The sequence below is a fragment of the Lineus longissimus genome, chromosome 9, assembly GCF_910592395.1.
Source record: "Lineus longissimus chromosome 9, tnLinLong1.2, whole genome shotgun sequence".
NCBI lineage: Eukaryota > Metazoa > Nemertea > Pilidiophora > Heteronemertea > Lineidae > Lineus > Lineus longissimus.
In genome coordinates, this window is record NC_088316.1 from 2,337,474 (window position 1) to 2,362,949 (window position 25,476).

Genomic DNA, 25,476 nt, shown 5'->3' on the forward strand with positions numbered 1-25,476 from the left:
AGGGACTTAATGACCAAAAGGTGGCAGTCTTAGTTAGCGGTTCAATACAATACACTTTACAGAACCCTTTGTGAATGTAATTGACATGGGCTGGAAAATAGATTGCGTTGTTACCAAAGTTCCTCGTTAGACTTTGAAACATTTTGTTTCAACAACATTTTTAGAGAATTTTTTGAAATACTTGAAACATGGACCAAGTTTACATTGATTAATCATCCTGTACAATCTCATAACAATGACATGTTATATTGGATATTTGATGAAGAAATTTGGTCAAATAAATGGGACATTATGATGTCAAATATTTGAGTCTGGACAACAGATAACTTTGGCAATCATTCATTGGTTGGGAGAGGATGAAGGCACCCTATCTTTGACAGAAGAATGTTGCAAAAAAATTATTTTTGACTCTTTCATTCATACACATTTTTTATCTTGAAATTTTTATATTTTTCCGACTTCTGTCACAAATTGTGTAACTTGCAACACGAGGCTGCAAGTATGAGGTGCCTTGATGAGTAATGACCCAAGGTGGAACTGCTGGCCTGGAAGACCCCATTAGCAACGTCAGATGGTCCATAATATTACCTCGCACCTGCGTCTTGCTGCTACTGCTGGCCTAGTCGGCAGAGCCTGACAAAAATCACATTACATCAGCTGCTAGAATCAAGGTACTGTTGCCTAATTCCAACAGAAATGCCTACTTCTAAAACTGCATGATGCGTTGGTCATCCCAGGAGCCAGTGAAAAAAATCGTTGATTATTGTGATTTGGACTGTCGCCGCAATTATAATCGCAAATTGCAGCGATTTAAATCTCTTGTTTGTGTGGTGCTTTACAGACTGGGTTAATGCCACAGAATAAAGACGTCATACTCGCCGACTACACCCCCGCGGAAAGGTAGAAATCAATCTCCACATATTTTCAAACCAATTACTTAAATGAAAACCGAAATTGATCTGGGTGGGTATAAAACAACTTGCCGATGACAGAGTTTCCGGAACGCAATCTGTGGCGATTGTCCGCCATTAAATCATTATGGCTAATAGCCTACCCCTCCCTGGGGTAGAATTTCAGACCTAGAGGGGACGGTGGAAGGAAATGAGGCAATTTCCATTTGAATGCCTCCGCGACAAGGTTACCATTTAAGGTCAGTTTGGAAACATTGGTGAAAATTAGTCATAATTACTACATACTTTCTTCTTTTAAGGCCTAGGCTACCTTAAAAATTCTAAATTTGTATTCGAGTTTGAAAATTTCAAATTGCGTAAATACATATTTAATAAATACCAGTTTGCCGTTATGAAGATAAATACTGTGAATACCAAGTTTCAACAAATTTGTATCATTATAACTGCACTATGGCATTGTGTATAACTGCATTTCTATTATCCTGGGACACCAGTAAGTACGAATGTCATACCTTTTAAAGGAAATAAGTAAGCAAGTGAGGCAAGCCACGTTTGAGGTGCAAAGTACACTTTTTGCCTGGTGCAGTATTAACCCCTGAGGCATCTAATGGTGTACAGTGTCACGTCAGTCCTACTATTGCCCGAAAAACACTTCTTCAGCCCACAACGTATTTTCAGTTTTGATAACCTAGCACAGCGTAAACAAGTGACTTTAGTCACTGCAACCTACAATGTACCAGTAGCCATGACAACAGGACAGTTGTGGTTGAAATGCAGCCGCTGATTGGTGGGTGCGCTGCGACTAAAATCACTAGTTTGCGAAGCGCTTTGTTATTTGAAATTATGTACTGGAAATGAAAAAACAACAAGTTTTGAATATCCACTTGGGTTTTTTTAATACGAATCACCCCAAACCTAGTACAGTTCATCTACAATTGAATAACAACATCATCTCAATTGCAAATGCCCTTGTCTTCTTGAAAATCATCTTTAAGTTTGCTATTTAACATTGTATCCAATCATAGATGGGGTGAAATCGGTTCGCCATGTAAGAAAAGAAATCCTAATTGATCTGAACTCAACAACTGTTTTCAATTGAAATAAATAATAAAGCAGCATTAAATAATGCTCTCTTTTCAAAGTCTCATACACGAATGTTCCCAGCACGGAGGTATTTCTCCATCACAGATTACTTTGCAAAAGTTTTTATTCACAGGAGTCCTGGGAATCTGGATGGTTGCTGATCATAGGTAAAGAGTGTCATTTTTCAGCAAAAAATGATGTGCTCTTTTGAAACAAATTCAGAGGCCTGCAAATCTTCGATTCTCGCAGCACGCTTTCGCAATAGAATCAGTATGTCGCAAGACCTACGCCAAATTGTTTACGAAATATCCGCAACGAAAAAGCATGACAATGCCAGCATGAAGTTCGGCCTGCGGTAAAAAAAGATTTCAACGTGCCACATGAGCAAAATATCACTATATGGAACAGCATAGAATTGCTTGCTGGTGGGACAATGCCTGGCGCGTGGCAGAGGGACCCCCGGGGCGCTATACAAGTTTGACCTCCCTAAGACATAAACGACTGTATGAAGAACGCAGTCAGTAATCGCCAAACACTCCCTCGTGTGGGCGGGTTGAACCTTATTTACTCTTGAACCCCTCCGAGCGCATTTAATTTCACCACGATGACTCACGCAGAGCTGAAAACCCAGGGACGCAGACTTAAAAGAAATTACGATTTTGGTTTAAATTGGAGTGTGCCCAAAATGACTGTTAATTAGAATAGGCTAATTATGGAAGTTGTTTGGTATAAGAGCGTGGTATTGTCCACCGATGAACAAATAGAGGTTAGCGCTGTAAGTGTTAGCATAACGGGGAGGTTGGGTGACCACATCAGTACTACAGTGCTAAAATTGCATATTTCTTAGCCAGGATTATTCATACTTGATTCGTACGTGGATTTTTAAAATTCAATAATCAATTTGGAATTGTATCTTGCATATGATGTGAAATTATTCTGACATTTGTGAGGATGCTCGATGAGAGATTATGTAAGTATAAGATGATATGACACCATACATAACATTTCTATACTTCAGTACTTGATGTATTGTACGCGCCGGTCACCGATCCAAAGGTTGACCGCGCTCAACGTTGCTTAACTTCCACTCTGGGGCCAACACGCCAACCACTGGGCCATAAAGGAATTCCAACATCGCCGGCGGGTTAAGCCGTGCCATATACCTGGGGGTACTATACACTTGACACCTTCCACTTGCCCATCTCTCAGATTTCGGGGGAGGGAAATGTTTCCTTTTTCATCCCAGCATCATAACATGAACTTTTTTTTGGGGGGGGGGGGTTACTTAAGTGGAGACTCTGTTATGTTTGTTGTCATGTGCATACGGCATTGTCTTCCAGCACATTGATAATGATATTCCAAATTGCCATGTTGCCCACAATTTTTGCGCTTAGTTCCTAACTTGACTATTTGCACTTGACCATCACATATAGCCGCTGTCATAAAATAGCCTGACTATTCCTTCAGCATTGCACATGTGGCAAAGTTATGAATATGAATCGTGCACAAGTTTCTAATTTGACCATTTCCCACATTGACCACAACAAGCGGTCACACTGACCACAACAAATGGTCACTCCGATTCCAGTGAGTACTGATACTAGACCAGATGGCTTCGTGACAAAAGATGGGTCAGTTGACTGAATGCTTTGTATTAATGTTCAAATTGAAAATAGCGCTGCCAATAATAGAAATGGGTGGACAACAGAATTGACTCATGACCAACTGTTCATCTGTGCTCTGAGTGGTGTCCTTGGACCCTTCTCCTGTTTGCTAAATGGTAATCTTATTTCGGGCTAATTTTTCCCCTACCTTCAGGGATAAGAACTTGGGTCAAACTGACCAACAGAAATCGTTCAGGCAAACAATGTCAAGCATTCAAACCCTTTTTGTGTGTGTCCTTTTTAAAAATATCAATATCAACATGCATGTTCATTTTGTATGAATTGAATTTATCAGCAGGCTAGCTAAGAACAAAGCGGCTTGAACCTACAACCACCTGTTTATGATTCTGACTGTACACACCACTATGACGATGACATCACACCCTTCAGTTCAAAAGATATTAGGTCACACTCTTTTAAAACTAAGACCAGGAAACTTTCAGCGGCAATCGATTTGATGATTTTCAGTTCTTGCAATTTCGACCGCGTACCTCGAATTTGCAGTGATGGAATTGAGAAGATGGATGAACAGCATGAGGCTATGACATCTTTCAAAAGTTTTTGTCTGCCCTGGAGCTCTGCTTGTAGATTAACCCCAGGGGTTAGAGGTCAACCAACTGACCATTATAAAGTTCTGGTCAACTACTTTATATTTGCAGAGCAGTTTGATACATGGCTTAAACTGGTTTGGACTGGGGGCAAACTTCTGTTGGCTAAAGAGGCAATAGGTCAAATCACGACAACAAGAAAATACACAATATGAGTCTAGTGCAGAATGTATTTATTGCACCAGCAAGTGCGTAAAGACAATGAAAGAGACAATCTACAGGTGTTTACTACAGTATTTGACCAAAGGTAAAATTTGTCAAATGGTAGGTCACTCGGGAACTAAGAACAGGATATTACCAAGACAGACCACTCAACTGAGCGGGGGGGGGGGGGGGGGAGGGGATGGGGGCTCTTTAGGTATTTGCTGGTTATGAAGACTGAAAGCGCAAATATTGACAACAGCATATGATCAAAGTGATGCCGATGGCCACATGATATTAAAGTGCCCTGCCATCTAAACCTCCAACCATCCTTCAGGCTTGACTGTCGGGGGCAGATACAGGAGACAGGAAAAGCGGGTGGGGTGGGGGTTCGCTCACTCACTCCGACACTGAACTTCATCTTCATGTTTACTTGAAAAGATTTTTCATGATTTGAATGGGGGAGGGGGGAGTGCGTCTCTTGGATCCACGCCTGACAGTCTGTCAGTCTTGAGCATATTTCAACATGACAATTGACATGCGAGTGACACTGACAGCGCATGAACGAATTGCAAAAGTGACTACTGTACGTGTTGTAAAGCACACATTAGAACAGGTATACCCACCCAATACTTTATTCATTACGTGTATACCATACCATGTACAAATGTGCAGTATACACTATGTTACAATGTAGAGTGTACATTATGTACAGGGGCTAGGCCTGAATGCATGTTGGAAATATGTCAAAAGTTCAGGCCTACCTTGGCTTCGACAACCGCTAAAGACAGGGGTGTTTTCTCGAAAATGTTAGCAACCAGCCAATAACCAGCAGCACCCGTCGTCGCAGCAGATATCACAGATAGTATTGACGGCCGCAGTTTGGCATTTTGGCGTAAGAATAAACGCCTGCTGAGCAATAAAGATCTGTAAGCGGATCGTCTCAAACTCTGAACGAATGTGGCCGCCATGTTTACATCCGCACCGCGCATGCGCAGCACAACCCAATTAGATTAGTCTCCCACAATGCAAATCAGCTGATTTAGCAGAAAGGTTAGTCGGCTGGCTGCGAATGTGAGCAGTTAGTTCTGAACTCGACGCAGTGCTAAGCGGTTGGATAATTCTATGGATTATTACCCAAGTTACATTATGACATTCCATCTAATGGATATATATTGACAACCTCAGGAATATCACTAATAGGGCTTCAAAAATAAAAGGTAAACCTTTAGATTTTTTCTTTTTGTTAATAAATCTTTATCTCTTCTTGAATATAATAGTTGTGGAGTTGGTTCCGAGTACAAATCTTGAAGCGACATTTGGGGGATTAAACGCATGCACTTTCATAAAACGCGGTTATAAGTGTCATTGAACGATATAAAATATGTCAGGGACAGGGTCAATGTCCACCACGCCAAATTAGTTCTTTGTCTCACTTTTACAATCAAATCAACATTGTCCTTCTGATAAGCAATGAAATTGAATTGAACAATACTGATTTAAATGATTTTGATCCCGCAAAGTGGCCAATTTGATAAAGAGCCGGGAGTACACACTTTTAAACACATTTCGTAGGAAATATGTTTGATTCGGGTGAGAATCTTTAATATTTCATGTGTTATTAACTGTTTGACTTTCTTGGTTTAACATTTCCGTCCTCGCTTCACACGTCATTATTTTAATGAATGAACACCAAATCAATATATTGAAACTAAAAGTTGAAATAAGCACAGTACGCTGTCTTATTTATTGATCAAAGTTTGAGTGAACGACAAAGGAATGACTGTTCAAATAAAGATTTAAAGAAAAACTGTTCACAACGTCTGGTATCTTAAGTACAACGAAATTAACCCAAATTCCACTAATTTTCCAATAACGAAAGTCGATTAGTACTGAGTAGGTTATTGAGTTTTGAGGGAATGAAACTGAGACAACAAGTCACACGCATAGTAGTTATTAAGACCAGTATATTAATTTTTTTTTCATTTGAGTGCCCGACAAACCGGCATTGTGTACTTTCTTGCGCAATAGTCGCTTTTGGAAAGTTTGAGTCAAACGTTGTGATAAATACGTATTAAGAATCGCGATGTCTGATAATTTCATCATGCATGGCAATTGCTCATAAATTTGCCAGGGGTGCGTTATTTCATTACTTCTATTTTTACGCGCGCGTATAGTTGGTCCAATCACCCGCGTTGTCAATCTTGACACTAGAGGCGCTGATTTCGTAAATTTCGGCACTTGGCGAGTTTGGCGGATTGTGCGTCTTAGCACGGTGGTGATTGGTTGTAACTAAATGTGCGTCATGCGTCAGAGCTTGTTCTGATTGATTGATTGGTTGTCTTGTTTACGCGCGTCATGCGTCGAAAACGTTATTTGTGATTTTGGGTAGTAATTCTAACCGTGCGTCTGTACGTAAAAGCGATGCACGCATGTCGATTCGGCCCGATTTCCAACGCACGTGCCTTGTATCAGTTATAAACTGTCATCAGGAAACAGCCCTTATTGATGGTGGCCATGCACTCCGCGCATTGCCTCAAATGGGGAATGACACCCTCCGTGAATGATTTAGGAGGGTATATGGTGGCCAAGATGAGAAGTATGAAGTTTCCCCGACCTTGTACTTCGTCTCTTCCTTTTGTTCCGCACGGAAGTCTAGACAAGTATTCTCATCTAATGAGGTCATTAATTACCATCATTAATTAATGGCTGATTCGTCATATGCGGTTACTATACTGGTGTCAAACGGCACAGCACTTTTTCTCTCCATGGTGTCATTAGAGAAAAAATCTGACATGGACTAATTTGGGTTAAATAGGGTTACATTGTTGCGGTACTGATAGTGTGACTGCGTGCTGCTGCCTTGGGTGGTTGGGCTTGCACTTTTCAGGATAAGGACCTGTCTTCGTTTACTAAAACTCTGTATCGCGAATGGTGCTCTATACTAAAATCATAAGGCACCGACGGGTTCCCATAAGGCACAAGCATATCCGACGCCATAAGGAAATGACCAGACTGACCAACCAGAGAATTCCTGCATGCTAATTAGTGCCGCGCGTGAATATTTATTAGAGACTTTGCCACTATGTCATGCATATAACCTCCTTAATAGAACGGACTGATATAGACAAAGCATGCCGTGCGCTTTATCCTTAGTGGCCGTACTTTCCGCTCACGCATAAAAAACAAAAGGTAAATCCGACTTAATTACGGATCACTCCTATTATTTATCAATCTTACCCCATTGGGTCGGCAAGCTTTGAAATTTCATTTATCAATCATGTTACGCAATTGACAATGTGTGATATATACCTTAACTAATCCATTGAAATTCCATTTTATATTTAGAGAATCCAAGAGCGAAATTGTCGTCTGCTATTGATCGATTGGAGCATAGCCTAGCGGCGTAACTGGACTCTACATTTCTGAAACGCGTGAATTGGGACTGCGTTTGGTGCGCTATGAAAAGAAGCGATTCGTACTACAGAGATACTTACTTCATTTTAACACACTCTGAACTGGAAAGTCGGTGAAAATAATGATTATCATCAACGTTCTGCGACATTTTGTGCAAGCCCCTGGACGGTTAAAGTCATGAATGGAGTGTCTCTGTCATCGGGCAGTCCAGTCGCCTCTCCTGGCTTTACAACCGCACTCCCCATCATTTCTCAACCAAACCAAGGATTACATTTTAGTGAACATATACCAAACATAGCTAGGACTATTCAAGTAAAGGCACCGACCATGGGAAGAAGGGAACGCAAATTAAGGAATTACAAGCGGTTACTACGACGGGCGCGAAGAAATCGTGCCAGTGAACCGTGCAGGATGTACGCGGGTGTTGGGTCGTTTCTTAGGATCCATACAAATGGAACAGTAGACGGCGAATTCTCAAAAAACCCAGGCGAATTAAGTAAGTACCCTTTAAGCAACAGTTTCTCTCCTCCTTCTTCTTTCCCCTCCCTCCCATGAAGCCCATGCAATAAACTTAGTTTCGTCCTCAGTGAGCGTTCTGTCTAACCTCACAGGAACCACTGGTGACAAGGCATCACTTCATACACCCCTCGCAAATTAGATCTGTCGTATCCTCCTCCTCCCCTCGCACACGTTACTGAGCTCGGTCGTTAGTGCCGAGTGCTGGTCTGAGCTTCAGGATGCACTTGACAAAAATGACGTTTTTAAAATGATCGTGGTGATACACCACAGCAATAATCAAACTGCCGAACTACGCTTAACGAAATTCGGAAAAAAACTGGTCATGCCTACCAGTATTTGGAAAATAGCATCTGCGGGATGACCACATGCAGTGGCTAAAGCTTTGTTCCGTTGTGACCATTCAGTTGTTTCCCGCCTTTATGTATTTCATTTACTTTCGTTGCACTTAATCATCAGATGAACCCTTGAAAGCTACTCGTTATCTCTTAAATACATTGTTCAGTAAGAAGTTATTTGGCAATACGTGTTTTGATTCTTTCCTCAAGTTCAAAACAAACGCTTTCTCGACCTCTCATAACTGTTTCACTGCTCAGTTCAAGCAAGATCCTCTAACCACATGTCGATTAGACTGTCTTGAACCGCAAAGAACCATTTTCAAGAAGGAGGTGTTTACAAACAAAGGCATGCTCCTAACCAGCAGCCCGAAGCTACATCCTCATAAAGATGCTTCGCGTCTATAGCCATCAGTTGGCACATTAACCGACCATTCCACCGGTGCGAGTGCCACTCGTTCGATTACTAGTCTCGTTAACCGTCGTTTTAAACGGATTTAATGGGGATGCGGAGACGCAGCTTATTGACCGGGTGGCGCGTGGGGATTAAGCGTAACATAACAAGCAGGAGCTACTTCCTATCAACAGGACGGCTATGCTGTGCATTTGGCGTTGACGGTCAATGAAAACCGACCAAGAGCCGCAGGACAGAGGAAAGAAGCCAAAATGTATTTTTAACGCTCTTTGCCTGATGTCCAAGCCATCAGCCTGAAGCTCGCGTGATACCTTCCATGCTCCGTCAATAAGATATATTGTTCTTGTTCTTTGATTCTCTTCGCCAATTCCCCCTGACGAGAAGTTGGAGCCTACAAATAGGCATGAAACCTCCAACACGTTGGAAGGACATCGACATCAGCCAATGCAAAGTAGATACTGGCCATGTCCTTCTATAACACTGGCAGATGATTGGATGGAACAGTGTCAGATGTATTAAAAGGACTCGGATACTGAAAGATATATCTAAGGAACATTATAGCATAGCAAAGGAGAGTTGGTGAGGAAAGAGTATCAGTGTTCATAGTCCAACTGTGTTGGTCAAGGCAACGCACAAAACGCGTTTGTGCCAATCTAATATACGTCTCTAAAATTTGTTCAGCACTTTTGAAGGACATGGCATCGAAGAAGTTGGCTGCTGAAAACGATGTGACCAAACCTGGAACGAGTTGTAGCTCTAGGTTTTGAAAGAAGCTGTAGCTTCCGTGGTAGGATTCATTCGCCACACCATCCGCGCCAAGGAGTAGAGAACTCAAGTACCATATTGGCTCCATCTTTGCCTTCAGAAGATTTATTGCGACTGAACCAAGTGACCCATGTGGTTCTTACTTTTATGGCCGTCTGCAGCCACCACCAGACAGCCAGAACGACAAGGTTATCATGCTTCGTCACGCATCGCCATGTGGCCTTGCAGTATAGAGACCTTGAGAAGCAAAACAGAAGGTTGATGCTCTTGATATCAACTTCTGAACTTACTCTTGGTGTTACCAGCTGGGGTTACCAAGTGTAAGTAATGGCATCATACCTTTTTGGTGTTATATGGCAGCCCATATGTATGCTACACTTTAGTTCCTCTAACTGGACAATGTTTGCTATCTGCTGCAATTTTCCTTCAAATCAATCTGTGTTAGGTTAACACAGCCAATCACTAAGCGTACAGTCAGTCTCCGGCTTGTGGACAATGCTTTGCATTTCTTCATGCCTTCGTGGCAATGTTCTTCCATTTCCTTGGAGTTTCTCAGTTCCAAGGGACACCAATCCAGTGGTTCCCGAGCAGTGGTCACGGTCACAGGCGAGTCTCCCTTCGCTTGGAATAGCGATTACCAGCTCTATGAATTCTACGGACCCGGGTAATTCTGATGAGCTTCCAAGCAAGCGTGCTCTCTTAACAACGTGGCTGGTTCCTACAGGTACACTTCTTGGCATAGTAGTAATGTTCCGGGTTCTGGGCGCCAGGAAAACTAATGGAGTAAAGCGTTGCCATCTCGTTGCCTAATGATTTCCTTCTGAAAAATAACATTACTATAATACAGCGAGGCCCCTGGAGGCGGCGAAGCTTTGATATTGAGTGATAGCTCCCCCAGCTAGAGCAGGTAGTCGAAGAAGGTAACACCACGTAAATGCAAAGTTTCTAACTTATTACTAGTATGAACCTTGATGTAGACTTCTTTAATATTTTCTGTAAAGTTTTTGAAGTATCTCATCAGTTCGATGCAGAACTTGCATCCATCGAAATGGTATCACTTGTAATACTGCTTTGCGCAAATCAGATGTATTAGATAAAGTAATATTCTTCCTGGTCAGCCAGAGGTTGGCACCCGAATGACTCGTGTTAGCTTCCGCAGAAGAATCGTCCTTTCCTTCCATCAGGTGATTTTCATGCAGACATTCTGATGGTCAACTGTCACATCAAGAAGACATGGCTTGTCACACTTAACCTCCCCTGAGACGGCAGCCTGTATAAGCGCAGGTTTGCCTTGTTCTTGCAATAATCCACAAAAAACATATCTTCCCAACGAAAGTCATACGATGTTCGTTCAAGGAGACCCATGACAAAACATGCGGAAACAGTGCGAGTAATTTGTGTATTGATGTTTAGACATGTGGTGACCCAACTCTCAACCAGCAAAAACAATGTTACAAGAATCTTCAAACTGGACAAGAGATACTGACACTAGCGTCGCTGTCTTTTGTTACTCCAGTCTTTCCCATCGACGGAAGTGGCGTAAAACTGTGAGAGATCATCAGAGTTTTGCTCCACGATCATCTCAATGATCGATGCGTGTGTCACAACTTTTTGCAGCAGGTCGGATTTGTATACATGTATCCTGTGGTAAACTGTCGAACTGCTGCACCATGTGCGTGCTCTGTGTTTCGTCACAACTTCTTCAGATTAGACTTGCAACTTACCCAGTGGTAAGCGCGTACTGCTGCCTCAAGTGCATGCTCTGTCATTCGTCCAACTTCTGCAGATCGGATTTGCATCGTACCCTGTCGTACACGTACTCGTATACACAGCAATACTAAAAACACATTGGTGCTGAGGAGACTGACGAGAGCTTCATTGGGTAAATCTCCAAATACGACAAGCATCCTGTATTTGTCGTAACATCGGTTGAATTCTGTCTGGTTTGTCACGTATCTATATCCTCACATGCTATGGCAGTAAACGGGGACAGCAAGTTTGCTGGCGCGCAATCGGGTAAACTTAAAAACGCTTTCTGTAGACTAGGCGAAGGTAAGTCAGTCTACCCTCTGTGTGTCTTCACATCGAGCAGGTAGGTTCAATGTTTTTATTGTACCGAGGCCAACAGTTGTAGAGCCTGTAAATGATGATGGTTACAATCAAAAGCATGCTTAAGACAACTAACTTTACCACCAGACATTAGCAAAACACATCTTTCACCGATATGTATACACGGCCGTTTACCATCTGCTAACTGTTTAGTCTTCCGGGTTTCTTTAACCCTTTCAGCCGATCGAGGGGAGGGTGGAGGACGTATGCAGATGAATGCCCTCTCAAAGCTGAGGACGCTTACAAGATGTTCTTTATAATGGACAGTTGGCTTTGCATTATCGCAAGCGTTGACTTTTGTACGAACTGAAGTTCCTTTGCGTGGTCCAGACCCGATTTTTCATGTTTTCTTCACTTGCTTCCTGGCCTGGGAATTGGGAGACTGTTGTGATCATTTAGGCCATTTAGGCCAAGGCCAGACTTGAGTAAAGCTGGCAATGGATCATTATTCTGATAAGCTACACGCTATTCCTAATGGCAGCATTTTGTTCGAGAACGTGGTATGTTCCCAATGTTAAAAATGCAACGTGTGTTACTACTAATGCACCTCTTGATAATTTTTCATTTTCCCCTCGGCGCTTCAAAATTTGTTTAAAGTATTTAATGGTAACATTCACACGCTAAATGCAGATATAACGTAACTCTCGCTTTAATGACAGAATTCTGCTCAACCCTGCGCTTATTAACCTTGTGCCTTTTTCACAAGAATAATGTCCTAGTGGGATTAGGGTTGTAAGAACGCTACTCGTGGACGTAATGCGCTTGTCGCGGAGTTAGGATATTGTACCACTTGTCAGAGGCTATTAGATATTGTAAAGGCCTCACCAGGGTACCAAGGGAACTGCTTTTTAAGTCCAGAAGGCACGAAATGATCCGCATTCGATGTGGGAGGTGCAACCAGATCAGCCAAAACTTCTCAGCGGGACAATTTAATTTGAAAACGTCTAAGGATGTGTTGTTTTCGTCTGACCGACGTGGGCCGGTCGGATTAGTCTGTTCCAGTCGTCCTTTTCTTGCAAATTCGCCCCTGGCCTTGCCTAATGTTTCACAGGGCGAAATTGTCAAGGAATGTAGTGAAAAGATCCCTCATATTCGCAGCCGTGGTCCCAGGCGTGCGTCCAATGTCTCCAATTGTACGGATTGCAGTCCAGTCAGAGCTGCAACCTCGAACACATGAAAACGGCCATGGTTGCTTTAAAAGCGATCACATCAACCCAGAACGTGGCGGCAATTTTTCAGAAATATCGTATTTTCATGAAAATTATCCAAAATATCTCATAGATTTACGACGTAATTTCGGTATATATACACATCAGAAAGAAAGAAATATGAGGCCATGGTCGCATACTGCACGAAGAAGTCGACACGTAATCCATTATACATATGATCAGACTTAACTTATTACATACCAAATCATAACACAATATTACATAATCATTACCACATAAATGCCGATTTTAATTGCATTACGTTGTCGGTTACTCGATATTAGATATATAAGTAGCTTCCACCGCAATGCCGGTGCCTTACTTAATGGGTTTGTGTACCTAATAGTTTGTCTTAATACCACATCGAGCGACATCAATAGACATTTGGACACTTACATCCTGCTGCTTTCTGAACGGACTTGGAAATTCCATGACATGTATGCGGTCTAATTTGATGTTTATTGTTAAAAAACCAGCTTAATCCAGTGCTGAAAAATCTTTCAGCCCCTCTGGGACCTTGTTTTGAATTGCTGGTCAAAACAACATATTGGAATGCGGGCAGACTATAGTATTTTGGGCTAGATCGTATGCGTATTCGTCTACCATTCGCCGACTCTTGCAATTGACACTGTCCAGCCCGCTTTTCTCTGCACCCCTTTTGAAAAGTCGTAGTGGACTCTCTAGCTCTCTCTTGTATAGAGACACTGAAATATTGGGAACACCAAAAAACGTTACATCTGTAGTCTTTCAAGTTGAGCAATCTTACTATCAGCACTCTTTCTCACTTTTTCCATACCGCCGAGATACCTGTAATTCGAATTGCATTTCTTTGGAAAACAACTCTTGTTTTATGATGTCCCGGTGAGGTATCTCGCGCCAGGTGTTGTAAAATTGACTACAACACCTCCTGGGATCAGATTCACTTGTTTGTAACACGAATCATAACACCAACAACAAAAACAACTTGACGTGAGTTTCTTTCCGTCTGGTGCTCCGAGAAGCTTATTTCAGAGGTTGTGAGGGAAAGCCGACAGTCTGAAGTTGTGGCTTTCACGATCTCTCGATATCTGTAAATATCTAGTAACTTCACAGGTACATCAACTTCAAGTTCGTCACTATGATACATTGTGCGCATGCGCACCGGAAGTCAAGCGTTACTTATTTTGACCAGAGTGACGTTGCATGCACCTTGGGAGAAGAAATTTTACGGGTTTACGGGCTTAAACAGATTCATCTGTCTCACTTTTGTTAGTAATAGAGATTGGCTGCTGGCTGTCAGGGTCGGTCGGGTCATCAGTCCGCGGCGTGCCAACGAGAGGGGAAGTCCTTTGAAGCGAGATTTATCTACTTGTCTAATGGAGGAATAATTCACAAGCAACGTATCAATATTTTCCCTGCTAAACAGGGTGTATAATTTGTTGTGTTAGGTTATAGGTCTAGAAAGACATTGCAGATTAAGGGAAGTATTTATAAGCCTGTGTAAATTAACTTGGGTTGGCGCAGGTCCTTCATAGACTAACAGCAAACCGCCAATATAAACATCCCCAAAATACTATTAACTTATAAAGAAAACGCACCAGTTCACCGTGAAGGAAATAATGCGAAAACTTAGAAACCTTATTCGGAATGCAAAGCGCTAAGTAAATTGTTTTTGAGGGGCTCAAAGGCCCTTGTTAGTTCGTTGGATAGCTCGAGGCCCTGTGCTAGTCGGCAGGACGTCAAAGGTACGCCGGGGTGAAATGGTTGGTTGCAGGAGGTAGCCAGAGCACCCGACACCCCAACTGAGTTTTCAGTGATTTGGTGCTGGTACGACCGGTGCAGATTGGCAACAACTCGCACGTTAATGGTCATCAAAATGTTTAACCAGCGCTTGCCGTATCTTCCTTCATTCTTGAAGCGACCACAATACCGCCGCATACCAAGAAAGCAAGTGTTTGACTTGGCTCAAAAAGTGGACAAATAATAACTGTATTATATTTGTGTCCTGTTTTATGTTATTGGAGCTGGTATCTGAGACCCTTGCACCCAGTTTAGGTAACATTATTTGAATGTCAAGTAACGTACTGAAAGCAGGATACTTGGCACTTTTGCAAGTTATAGGGAAAAGTCCTCAAGGTCACACCAATGTCACATTCGCCGAATGAGTTATGTTGTGATGGTGCCTTTATGTGGGCGTTTAAGGGCCCGATCATATCAGAAGCTAGGGACCATTGTGGTACAATTCCTCTGCTTGATTCGAACCAACAAAACAAGTCCAAGCTAATATGTATTCGCAATAGAAGTTTGCGATTTCACTGATGATCAATGGGGGTGGATTCCGGGAGAGGTCACGCACCATGCCCGGGCAGGTCGGACTTGGCCGCTCCTGGACCTTGGGGCAACAAACCCCACGGACTCGGGAAAGGATTATGAGACACCCGATCTCCTATAGCCCTTTGCGCGGCCGCGGTGCGCTCAGATCTCCACCAAGCTTTAACTTCGTAAACCTCGGAGAGGAAATTGCGATGAGGTTGAACAAACTTGCTTTAATGGCGGTACGTCTGGGTGCCTTACTGGCCACGCTTTTCGGCACCTCAGTTGAATAAATCGTCTGCTACTGTGTATTCTATCGAGCCGTTCAAACAAACTCCCAATAAGAGCTAAAGAGCCGCCCGTGCGTTTCGTGTGTCACAGTTTGCTCGGATAAGTTTACCGTCTCGGACCAAAATACGTCCCGAGGCGTCCGCGGGCCAGAAAGGGCAGAGTAGCTCCATATTGGGGCTTGTTGCGCAGTGGGTACGCTGTGTCCCCTCGCTTATATTGATCATAGTAAAACTGCCAGCATTGTTCAGCGCTCGGCGTGATTGGGAATGAAATGTTCCTATCTGTTGCCAACCTAAAGGGCAGATTTAAGACGATGGTAACCAAAATAACCCACTGGCTGAAAGTTCCGAAAAGCAGACATTGTTTCTGGACGGTCCGGGTCATAAGTAAGGTCACATGCTCTCACCTCAGTGAAGCGCCCAACTTGCAAAACAGTTCACGTAATACATGTAACACATCAACATCATTTGGTGTACCTCAAATTCAAATGCAGATACAGATTTTGAACGAAAGAACTTTGAGTCAGGACTGGGCCAGCGCGTGGCATGCGGAACAAAAAAAAAGAATATTGTCGACCAGAAATATGTCACACCTGACCTCCACGAGATATACATTTACACTATCACTTCAGCTCCCACACAAGTACAATATCATGAGGAATAATAATTTCATATTGAATATACATTGGCTAGACGGAGGTGCTCATGTCATACTATTCCTGACAAAACAATTCCAACTAATTTAAAATCTTCTAACAATATTTGTCTAAAGTTATTCTCGGCATTCACATCGTTACAGCGCGGTGTAATGTTTTTGGACGGTCTCATCGCAGCGTGGGCCCAGCGAGTGCGGGCGTGATCCCGGGACTTTAGCCCCGTTTGCGGACTCTCCTCTCGGACCTCCTTGGCCGTGTCACTGATGCAGGGCATCCGCCAGTATGCGGACCCCGGCATTTCAAGGACATCCGCATACCTATACCTTTCAATGCATCGTATAACCATGCCGCGCCTTATGATATTAAGTCGCTCGTTTAGTTGTGAACCAATAGACCTATGTTGTCCACAAGACCAGGAAGAGTTAATGCTCTATTTATTCCGAACCAAACTCTGATCGTTCATCTCAACTCTACTGCCAATATGTATTCCTTTCGCTGGTAGCTACATAATCCACGAAATTGCTAAGATGTCGTGCCAGTATCCCTTGGCGAACCCAGCATCTCTTCATGATCAAAACGAGCACATAAATCAACTACCTCGAGAGACATAACCTAATGATGGAAGTATCTATTTTCTAAAACCTTTAGCCACCCTTCACTGGAGATCGATGTCATGCGATTACCAGGGACAACATCATGACATTACTTCGCGGGGAGATTGGCGCGCGGCCACAAGACTGCTATACCCCGATTCACGCAAGTTTTGGAAGATGTGCAAAAATCGGAATGTTCTTTTCTTAACATAGGATATACCTGTGATGTCTTTGCCACGTGGTCATATGGGCCAATCAGATAAGAAGGGCTAATACCCGCTTCTCAGAAAAAAAAAGGTTTTTGAGCTTCGAAAACCTTTTAATGTTTTTTAGCCAACACAGATATGCACACTTGAAAGGTTTGCGAAAAACCTTGCTGGGTTTTCTTTTCCCTGAAAACCTCAGTGTGCTCATATTATTTGTGTTTCAGTCCTGAAAAGATTTTTCAAAAACCCATATTCTTAAAAGTGCAGATGTTAGCCTTCTGATCTGATCGCATCTGTTCTGGCCAATCATCACTTAGGACATTACAAATGAACCAATCACAAGATCATTTTTTTAAATTTCCTGGACACCGGTGGCTTCTTCGTCCAATCAGAAGATGCAATCAAAAACTGGTTTGTGGGTCGACCTCTCGCCAGTCTTGCTTCAGAAAACTTAGAAAAGGGCGATTACTCTGACATCAAAAATGCTGACACTCCAACATGTTGACGCACTCAAGTCTTTGGCAACGCAAGAAGCCCAGTTTATGCGCCTCAAAGTTTATATTACGGGATATTTGTGATACGAACCACAGAGAATCTTGCCTGTGATGACACTCTCGCTGCTCTGCGAAGAACGCTGCTCGCCTGGCCTTAGTGACATCACATTCTTGTCTGGAATGTGCCATTGCCATCGATTGGCTGTCATCAACAGAATGGGACGGATCGATAAAGAACTAATCACTGGGGCACAGCTATCCATTATTTTCAACATCTGACTCTGCCATCTTCGCGGGTCACATGACCAACGTCTAAGATGTAAACACTGGCAGGAAGCCAGCTGAAGCAGACGAGGTTTAGGTATCTTTGATCGTCGATGCGTTGCATCATTTTCAAGAAAATTGTAGTAGCGTTTCAGTCGCATTCGTCTCTTTCGTTACCCGCTTGTAGTGGCATTTCAAAACGTATGTGAAAGTGAAGTGAAACTTGATTTCTTATCATCCTTCGGTCAGTCTTGTTGCTGAAATATACTGATACGGATATACACCAGTACTGGTCATAAGTAAAGTCACAATATCACGCACATTACACCATCAGGTGATGCCCGAAATGGTACAATATTCGTTCAAATAATATCGTGCATTCTGAATGTTCGAAATGTACAATGTGCATTGTCATACCTTTGATCAAATGGGTGTTTCGCTATACACTGGGCTGAATTGTATATGTATTGTATATGCGCGTCTTTTGGTCATATATCAGTAGCCTGGAGAGTTGGCAGACGGTCCTGGCAGAAGGCCACCCCCCTCAGTTCAAACTTGGGACCATGAATGATTAGATGTCAAGAATATGAGCGGAGCCCTGTAAGTTACGACGCATCCATGATAGCGGTTTGCATTCATGTTTGCGCCGCTTCATATTAGAGTATAGAAATCTATTGTCAGTTTGAACTGCAAGTTATACACAAGTCAAAGGACTTGTTCGATTGATATTTATAAGATTAAGGCGGTATCAGTAGGCCTACATGAAAGAGAACCCGACATTTGGGACAATGTCTCAACTGGAGTGCTCCCTTGCACGGCCCAAGCAAGCGTGCCTTAGGTCTTCGGGGTAAAAATGCCATGGCGGAGCGGTTTGAAATATGCTGTGTTTAGCTTGACAGTTATGCGCCACGGTATGTATTTGTAGTTATTCCGCTAAAAAAATCAAGGGGTCAGGAATTGAAACGCCCTGTCTGCTGATTATCTACTTGAAACATCTGGTGAAACAAATCGAAAAAGGAAAACCAAATCGAAAAACAGCATCGTATTTTGTCGTTACAAACCTTTGGCATGTCAGGCAATATTCATTGATTTTGATTGACGCTGTCTTAACCATTGGTTAGGTTAGGTATATATTTTCGACAATTATGAATCAATGCTTATATTCTTTACGGGGAGATAATGATATATCGTTTTATGAAACTTTGAGCGTCCGCCGAATGCATTAACCGTGTCATCCTTTAACAAGTCACACAATGCGCGGCAACAATGGCAGAACGGGTAGCACGCGCCAAACGTTTTCTTCACAAGATCTCATAAAAAGCGAAATCTTGACAATCAGACGGATGTCTGCAGACATGGGTGGTAAGAAAAGGAGAACCATAAATACACCGATTGGCACTTGGTATGAAAAGGTGGTGTCTTCATTTAACAGATAATACGATAAAGAGCATGAAGGTACACTGACCTGCCGAAATTTATTATTTCGTTACCTTGTTACCATTGCTGTATATTTCGTGTACATAGTGTTGAAACGAAGGCAAACTGAATATGACCACTCACATTGTACGTATGTAATAAGGATACCCATGCTTTGTCACCCATCTTGAAGCTGACGGGTGTCACATATACTTTCCCGAGTAAGGCCGAAGCTGAGCACTCGGGAATGTTCGTGATGTGCATTTGCATCTTCTGATCTGACGTACTTACCATCTATATCTGTAACCTTATTTGTACATATGGAAGAAATTGCGACCCAGTATTTATTGTAATGTCAATGAAGTTGCACATCAGGCGGTCCTATTCCAAGCGTTGACAGTTTTCTTTGACGACCTTGAATGGTATCTTTTCGCAATTGTAACTTTCAGGACTGACATTTTGTCCGTCCTTGGAAACAGGAATATTCAGTTTGCGCTCAGAAGGACATCATATGGGTAACAAACTGAATTCGTAAAGAAACACCGTAGAAAGTTCAACTATGACAAATATTATGCTTCACAACCATACTGGGCTCATTATAAATGGCAGAACAGCGAAATACCAGAACAGCCAAAACGCCTCCTCACTTGGCCATACTGTCTACTAACTGTGCTTCTTGCAACCAAAATATACTGGGCTCATTATAAATTGCAGAACAGCGAAATTCAAGAACAGCCAACACAACTCCTCACTATATAACCCCTTGAATCAGAATGTACATTAGTTTCTCTTCTTTCGTTCTTCTTTTTGGTAGATTTTCAAAAACGGTTATCTTTGTGGTTAAACATGATTATCATTCCACCAATCATTTACGCGATGTGTTTCTTTCTCATTTCAGGTATAGTACAGTTCATAGGATTAGCAACGGCTATAGGGCTAGTGCGAATCAAAGGCGAAGTCAGCAAAAACTACCTCTGTATGAATAAAAAGGGAATATTATATGGCCATGTGAGTATCTTTCTCGTTTTGTCAACCAATTGGTTAATCACACTATATAATAGGGACGTTTACACGCAACGTAAGCATGTACATCGAACCAGACCAGACCAGACCAGACCAGACCAGACCAGACCAGACCAGACCAGACCAGACCAGACCAGACCAGACCAGACCAGACCAGACCAGACCAGACCAGACCAGACCAGACCAGACCACATCCGTGAGCGTTTACACTCTTTAAACTAAGCTTTCTCATTACATACCACTCATTCTGTCTTCACTCATGAATATGAGCCTGGTGCAGGAAGACGCATGAGGAAAAAGTGACGAAAGCCTTAACAATAAAGGTTACCATTATTTTGGGGGTCAAGTGACGCGTTGGAAGACCGATTAATGACATATTGCGTTCTTTCCTATCAGATTCCCCACATTTTCAGACGAGAGGAATTCGTGGGTACAAATATTATAACATTCCGTAAAAGCTGGGCTTGATCTAGTACATGGTCCTTAGCATTATAGGCCAGGCTGAGCAATATTTTAGTTTAACACCCAATACCAACACCTGAAGAACTCTTAGTCACTGTGGATTCCAATGTTGGCTCTTTTAAAGCGGGGTCCAACTTTGCGATTTGTCTTGGAATCTGCCTTCTGAGTTGTTCAACTTCAAAATATGTGGTTGGCTCAGAATAGTAGTCAAAGTCCTGTTAACTAACTTGCTTCTATACTGTTGTAAAAGATCGTTCAAGGCCGCAGGTCCACTACTGGTATTTAGGCTGAGGCTGTCTGAGCAACTCACTGTCTGTCTCGCGACAAACTAAAACTTTCCATCGTGTGGCCTCAGTGAGGACACATATGTGGATATAAGACGCAGTCTGACCTAAAACACTCCTATATGAACGCATTCCCAGTGTATTTGCCTTAAACCGACATAATATTGATATGTAATTTAGTACAATCGTCGTGCGGTCCCTTGAGGATCTCTCCAATGCTGAACTAATTGGCATATTTAGGTAAAACACTACAGGGCTTTTCGGCGGGAAACAAACTTGGACATGGTGCCTTGATCAATTGTCAAACACCATGCGACGAAGTTTCATAAGATTTGAGACAATCTTACTTCCTCATGAGTTTATGTAGAAAGGTTTTCTCTATCGACTAACTATGGCTGAATAGCTTATTCAAATGATGGCCTTGGTTACGTCGTGGACGGTGATGAAGTCAAGTTCGTTCAGGGGCGAATTCTTTGCTTTTCGCCCCATGCTCTACACTGGCGCTGAAAATACTACTCCCCCACAAGAGGTAATAACTTTCCCATTGTTGACGACTTTTACTTCCACTACTAATTTGACGTGAGTCATGACTAATATGTTGTCTTATTGCATAACATCATTCGAATTGTCCTATGGGACGGTTTCTGTCCCCAGATGGTAATTTGGTGGTATTATTTTAGTGCCAGCGATGATCGAATCAAGCGAAAGTAGCGGAAACTAGCAAAAAAGCGTCCCTTTAAATTAGCTGAATACTTTTTAATCGGAGGCGATCACTGTCCCCATATTTTAAGGCAGTTTTCTCTATTTAGACAACAACCTTGGCTAATGACAGGTATTGAACGTCATATTAGCTTGGTTACCCCCGGATGATTTTTTGAGGAAACGAATCGGACTTATTTGCAAGCGTTTGCAATAACTTTTCAGTCCGATGGTGCGGTGTATGCTAGCTCGAGATCTGTCGGTAATCAATCAATTGTTTTGTGGAAGGGACTTTTGACGCCCGTTAGTCATTATTGGGGTTGTTGGTGTCCTTTATGTTTTCAAATTGAAAGTAAGCACATATTCTGCGCGATCTTGACATACAAACTCTGGGCCATTTTTTCGTGACCAGGCAGCCAAGGCAGTCGCCCTGCCTCGAGACCCACCGCAGTCCCGGGAGAAAGTTTACATAACTCCCCGTCCAAATCTGTAGACACCTTAAAATATTCCCCCAAAAGTGTGAGAATCGATGCGATTAGGGAGGCAAAGTTGGCAGCGAAAATAAAGGCCAATTTAAGGATGACAAGGGAGCTAAATGGGTACACGGGCGAGGGTATCAGATCAAAGGTGGACCATGGTGGAGCAATTTGGTCTAGTTAATTCATCGTTACGATAAGGGGTGTCAACAGAGCGCTAGGAACACTCTCACATCGGTACAATTGCGAGCAAGAATAGACAGTCCATAATTAGTTTGTGGAATCCTGTGATTTGCTTCGGCGCGGTGGGACGGATTCTGGTTGTCATTCATGGCCGATGCCAAGCTTGACAGTTTGTGATTTGACCGCTTACAAATTTTGTGGGAACGGAGAAGGCACGATTACGGCGGCGATTGACCTAAGCGTGGCACTGTTTGCTTTGTGGGGCCCCTTTGTTAGGGGTCCGGGGAGTTTGCGGACCCTGGACAACCAAGCTATGCGGCCAATGATGAATATCAATGAGGCTATTGCGGCGTTGATTTTCATTGCTTTTCCTTAGAAAGATTTGCCAAAGTATCGTGAAAAACTGGTTTTGACCAAGTATGATGTGAATATAAAGTACCACAGATTCCCATCACTTTATCTTCCTGGGCACCTAAATCCCACGCCAAAGTTGTCCCCTAAAGAAGATTTTCTTGAAGAACGCCGGCGATAGCTTGTGATTGTAATTGTTGGAATGTCAAAAAGCCACAAGTAAGCGCCTGTACTTCTATTTCATCGTTGTGGTTCTAGTTTCATCTGAGTTCGTGATTTGCATACCATCATTGTCGGTCCAATATCATCTAAACTATCCTTTCTTCACCAAAACCGGCCTATAACCTATTCATTCCCATCACCGAATTCCCGTGCCGAAATCGCCCTGCTGATATTGCCTTGCTGACGAAACATGGTTAGCTATCAGACATTCGCAGCCTTGCTAGCTTTATTGCGATTACCAATGAATAATACCCAGGAGAATGCCCTCCAAGATAAACAGACACGGAATCTGAGCTATCTGAAATCGTCTGCCGGTCGGCAATGAAACAATTCAGCCATAATGTATATTTGGTACATTTCTTGCATTTCTCCTTCATCGTAAAGGCAACTCGGCTCTAATCGGACGGCATGATTGGAGAGCTAGTTTGTTTTTGTTGTTGTTGTTGTTGTTGTTGTTGTCGAGATGTTATAAAGTTGTCGCGCCGGTCCTTCAACGTACATGTATAGCGCGCTGCTGCAATACCCTGCGTTGCATCACAATTTCACCTCAGTTGAAATTGCAGCCGCCTTTTTCTGAGCCTCCGGTTTGTTATAACCTTAACTCAACACAACACAAACTTGCAACTGTGAATGAAGCAGGCAGTGGTAATTCTTGTTCAAGTGATTCTGACTTAAAATTGGCCAGCTGAAGTAGGATATTGGTAAGAATACACCTTCCGTCTATACTTACTTTGATAAACAGATCTCGTAAGAAATCGTTTGGATTGCAAATTAGCCCATTAAACCGACCCAGAGTTCTGATCGTCTTACATCAGTTCCGAAGGAGGATTAAGGGCCTTCATCGTCTGGATCTGAGTCGTGGCGATCGTGCCAGACTCAAGGTTGCTGAGTTCTGGCTTCAACAGTTTCGTTGAAGTGAAATCACCATCTTGCCCCTGAGACTCCCTGAGGATGGATGACCCAAAAAGGATGACCCAAAATCGTTTCTGGTTTGAAAATAAATTACCACATGCTCAGTGCATTGCCTAACCTCGTTTCTAAAGACCTGAAGATCAATGATTGAGTGGCTTTACACAGGCGTACTAATTCATGGTTCAAGGTTGATTTTTTTTTTCGTGGATCAGTCCTGTGTGTTCGGTCGTTCTGCTAATTATAATAAGCCTCTTCCCGACGATCACTTCCTCATAGTTTTCCACCTCGAGTTCCTGTGTACTCAATATAATATCTGATCATCCTGAAATAATACTCTAGGAAACTAAGCCTATGGCAGGAATTCATGTATATACACTACTGTCTTTAGCCTGAAGGAACGAATAACCAGTCTAAAATACTATGTCAAGGAAAAAACATTGTTTATCTAGGGCCGGTGCGCCGGTACAGTATGTAAAATCGTTTTGCGATATAGACCAATCGAGAAAATGAGCGCCTTTTATTCATCGACGTCTGCATCGGTGGCGGTTGGGGCGATATAAAAAATGGAAGAGGGACGGAACAGTAATAAACGAGGAACATGCAAAATTCAAGTGTTTGATTAAAATTCTCACTGGTGGTAATTAGACAACCACTGGAGTTGTCAGCTGAAGACGTCGGACTAATCAGATCCATTGAAAATAATAACCTTAGGGTTTTTCGCCAACACAAATATGCACCCCTCGGGAGGTTTTTTGGGGCAAAATGAAAAGTCACCAGAGGTTTTTGGACGCTCATTAACATTGGAGAACTTGTGATGGCCGAAAAACATCAGGTCAAAAACCTTTATTGATTTCTAGGGGTGAAATGGGTAATTAGTAAACCTTGATTTGTGGTGACAAAACCTTGACTTAGCATTAGTTTGGGGTGGCGGCCTAAAGGACCACGCAATCGTGCTGATCGAACAGAGACGGGTAATCACATGCATCATTTATTGTGTGGGCGGGCGCATTACCTTTAGGTGATTAAGCAGTATGTACTAATCCACAAAATTAGCACTTATTTGACTTAATTTTTCAGTTCGCTATAATTATCTCCCGACTGGTAAACAATCTACTTTAGGAGAACACGCACTTTCCTTTTTTCTTAAAGCATGGCTAAAACCGAATGTTGATCGTGCGAAATTCACTGTAAGGGTTAAAAGTGCCATACTTGTAGATATCAGCTGAAGATACGAAGGGCTAGCGCACTATGACCAGGTGTTTGTATAAGATACTAGTAACCTCTCATATTTTTACAAACGCTGCCTGATTGTGGGAGCGCGTGTAGGTGGGAGGAATAACTCAGAATGTAATGATAATATGCGGCCGGTAGATTGGCGCTAATGTTGCATTATGTTACTGCCACGAATAGCTCCCGGAAGGAACTCGGCATCTTAAACGTTACTTGCAATACATTGATCTACAGTTCCTAATCAACACTTC

General features: G+C 42.6%; 2 protein-coding genes across 14 annotated transcripts in view; one reads left to right on the top strand and one right to left on the bottom strand.

The window, feature by feature from the left end:
- LOC135493131 (calcium uptake protein 3, mitochondrial-like) overlaps positions 1–5,398 on the bottom strand; it is a 78,669-nt gene extending 73,271 nt beyond the window's left edge. For all 13 annotated transcript variants that reach the window (XM_064780084.1, XM_064780078.1, XM_064780075.1 and 10 more), the window contains exon 1: positions 5,172–5,398. In XM_064780084.1, the coding sequence (XP_064636154.1) occupies positions 5,172–5,378 (207 nt within the window). In that variant the 5' untranslated portion in view covers positions 5,379–5,398. The remainder of the gene's footprint in view (positions 1–5,171) is intronic.
- A 99-nt stretch (positions 5,399–5,497) lies between these two features.
- LOC135493747 (putative uncharacterized protein DDB_G0280555) overlaps positions 5,498–25,476 on the top strand; it is a 29,319-nt gene continuing 9,340 nt past the window's right edge. Inside the window, exons 1-3 of the mRNA XM_064781290.1 lie at positions 5,498–5,627; positions 7,756–8,320; positions 20,282–20,391. Of these exons, the coding sequence (XP_064637360.1) occupies positions 8,002–8,320; positions 20,282–20,391 (429 nt within the window). The 5' untranslated portion in view covers positions 5,498–5,627; positions 7,756–8,001. The remainder of the gene's footprint in view (positions 5,628–7,755; positions 8,321–20,281; positions 20,392–25,476) is intronic.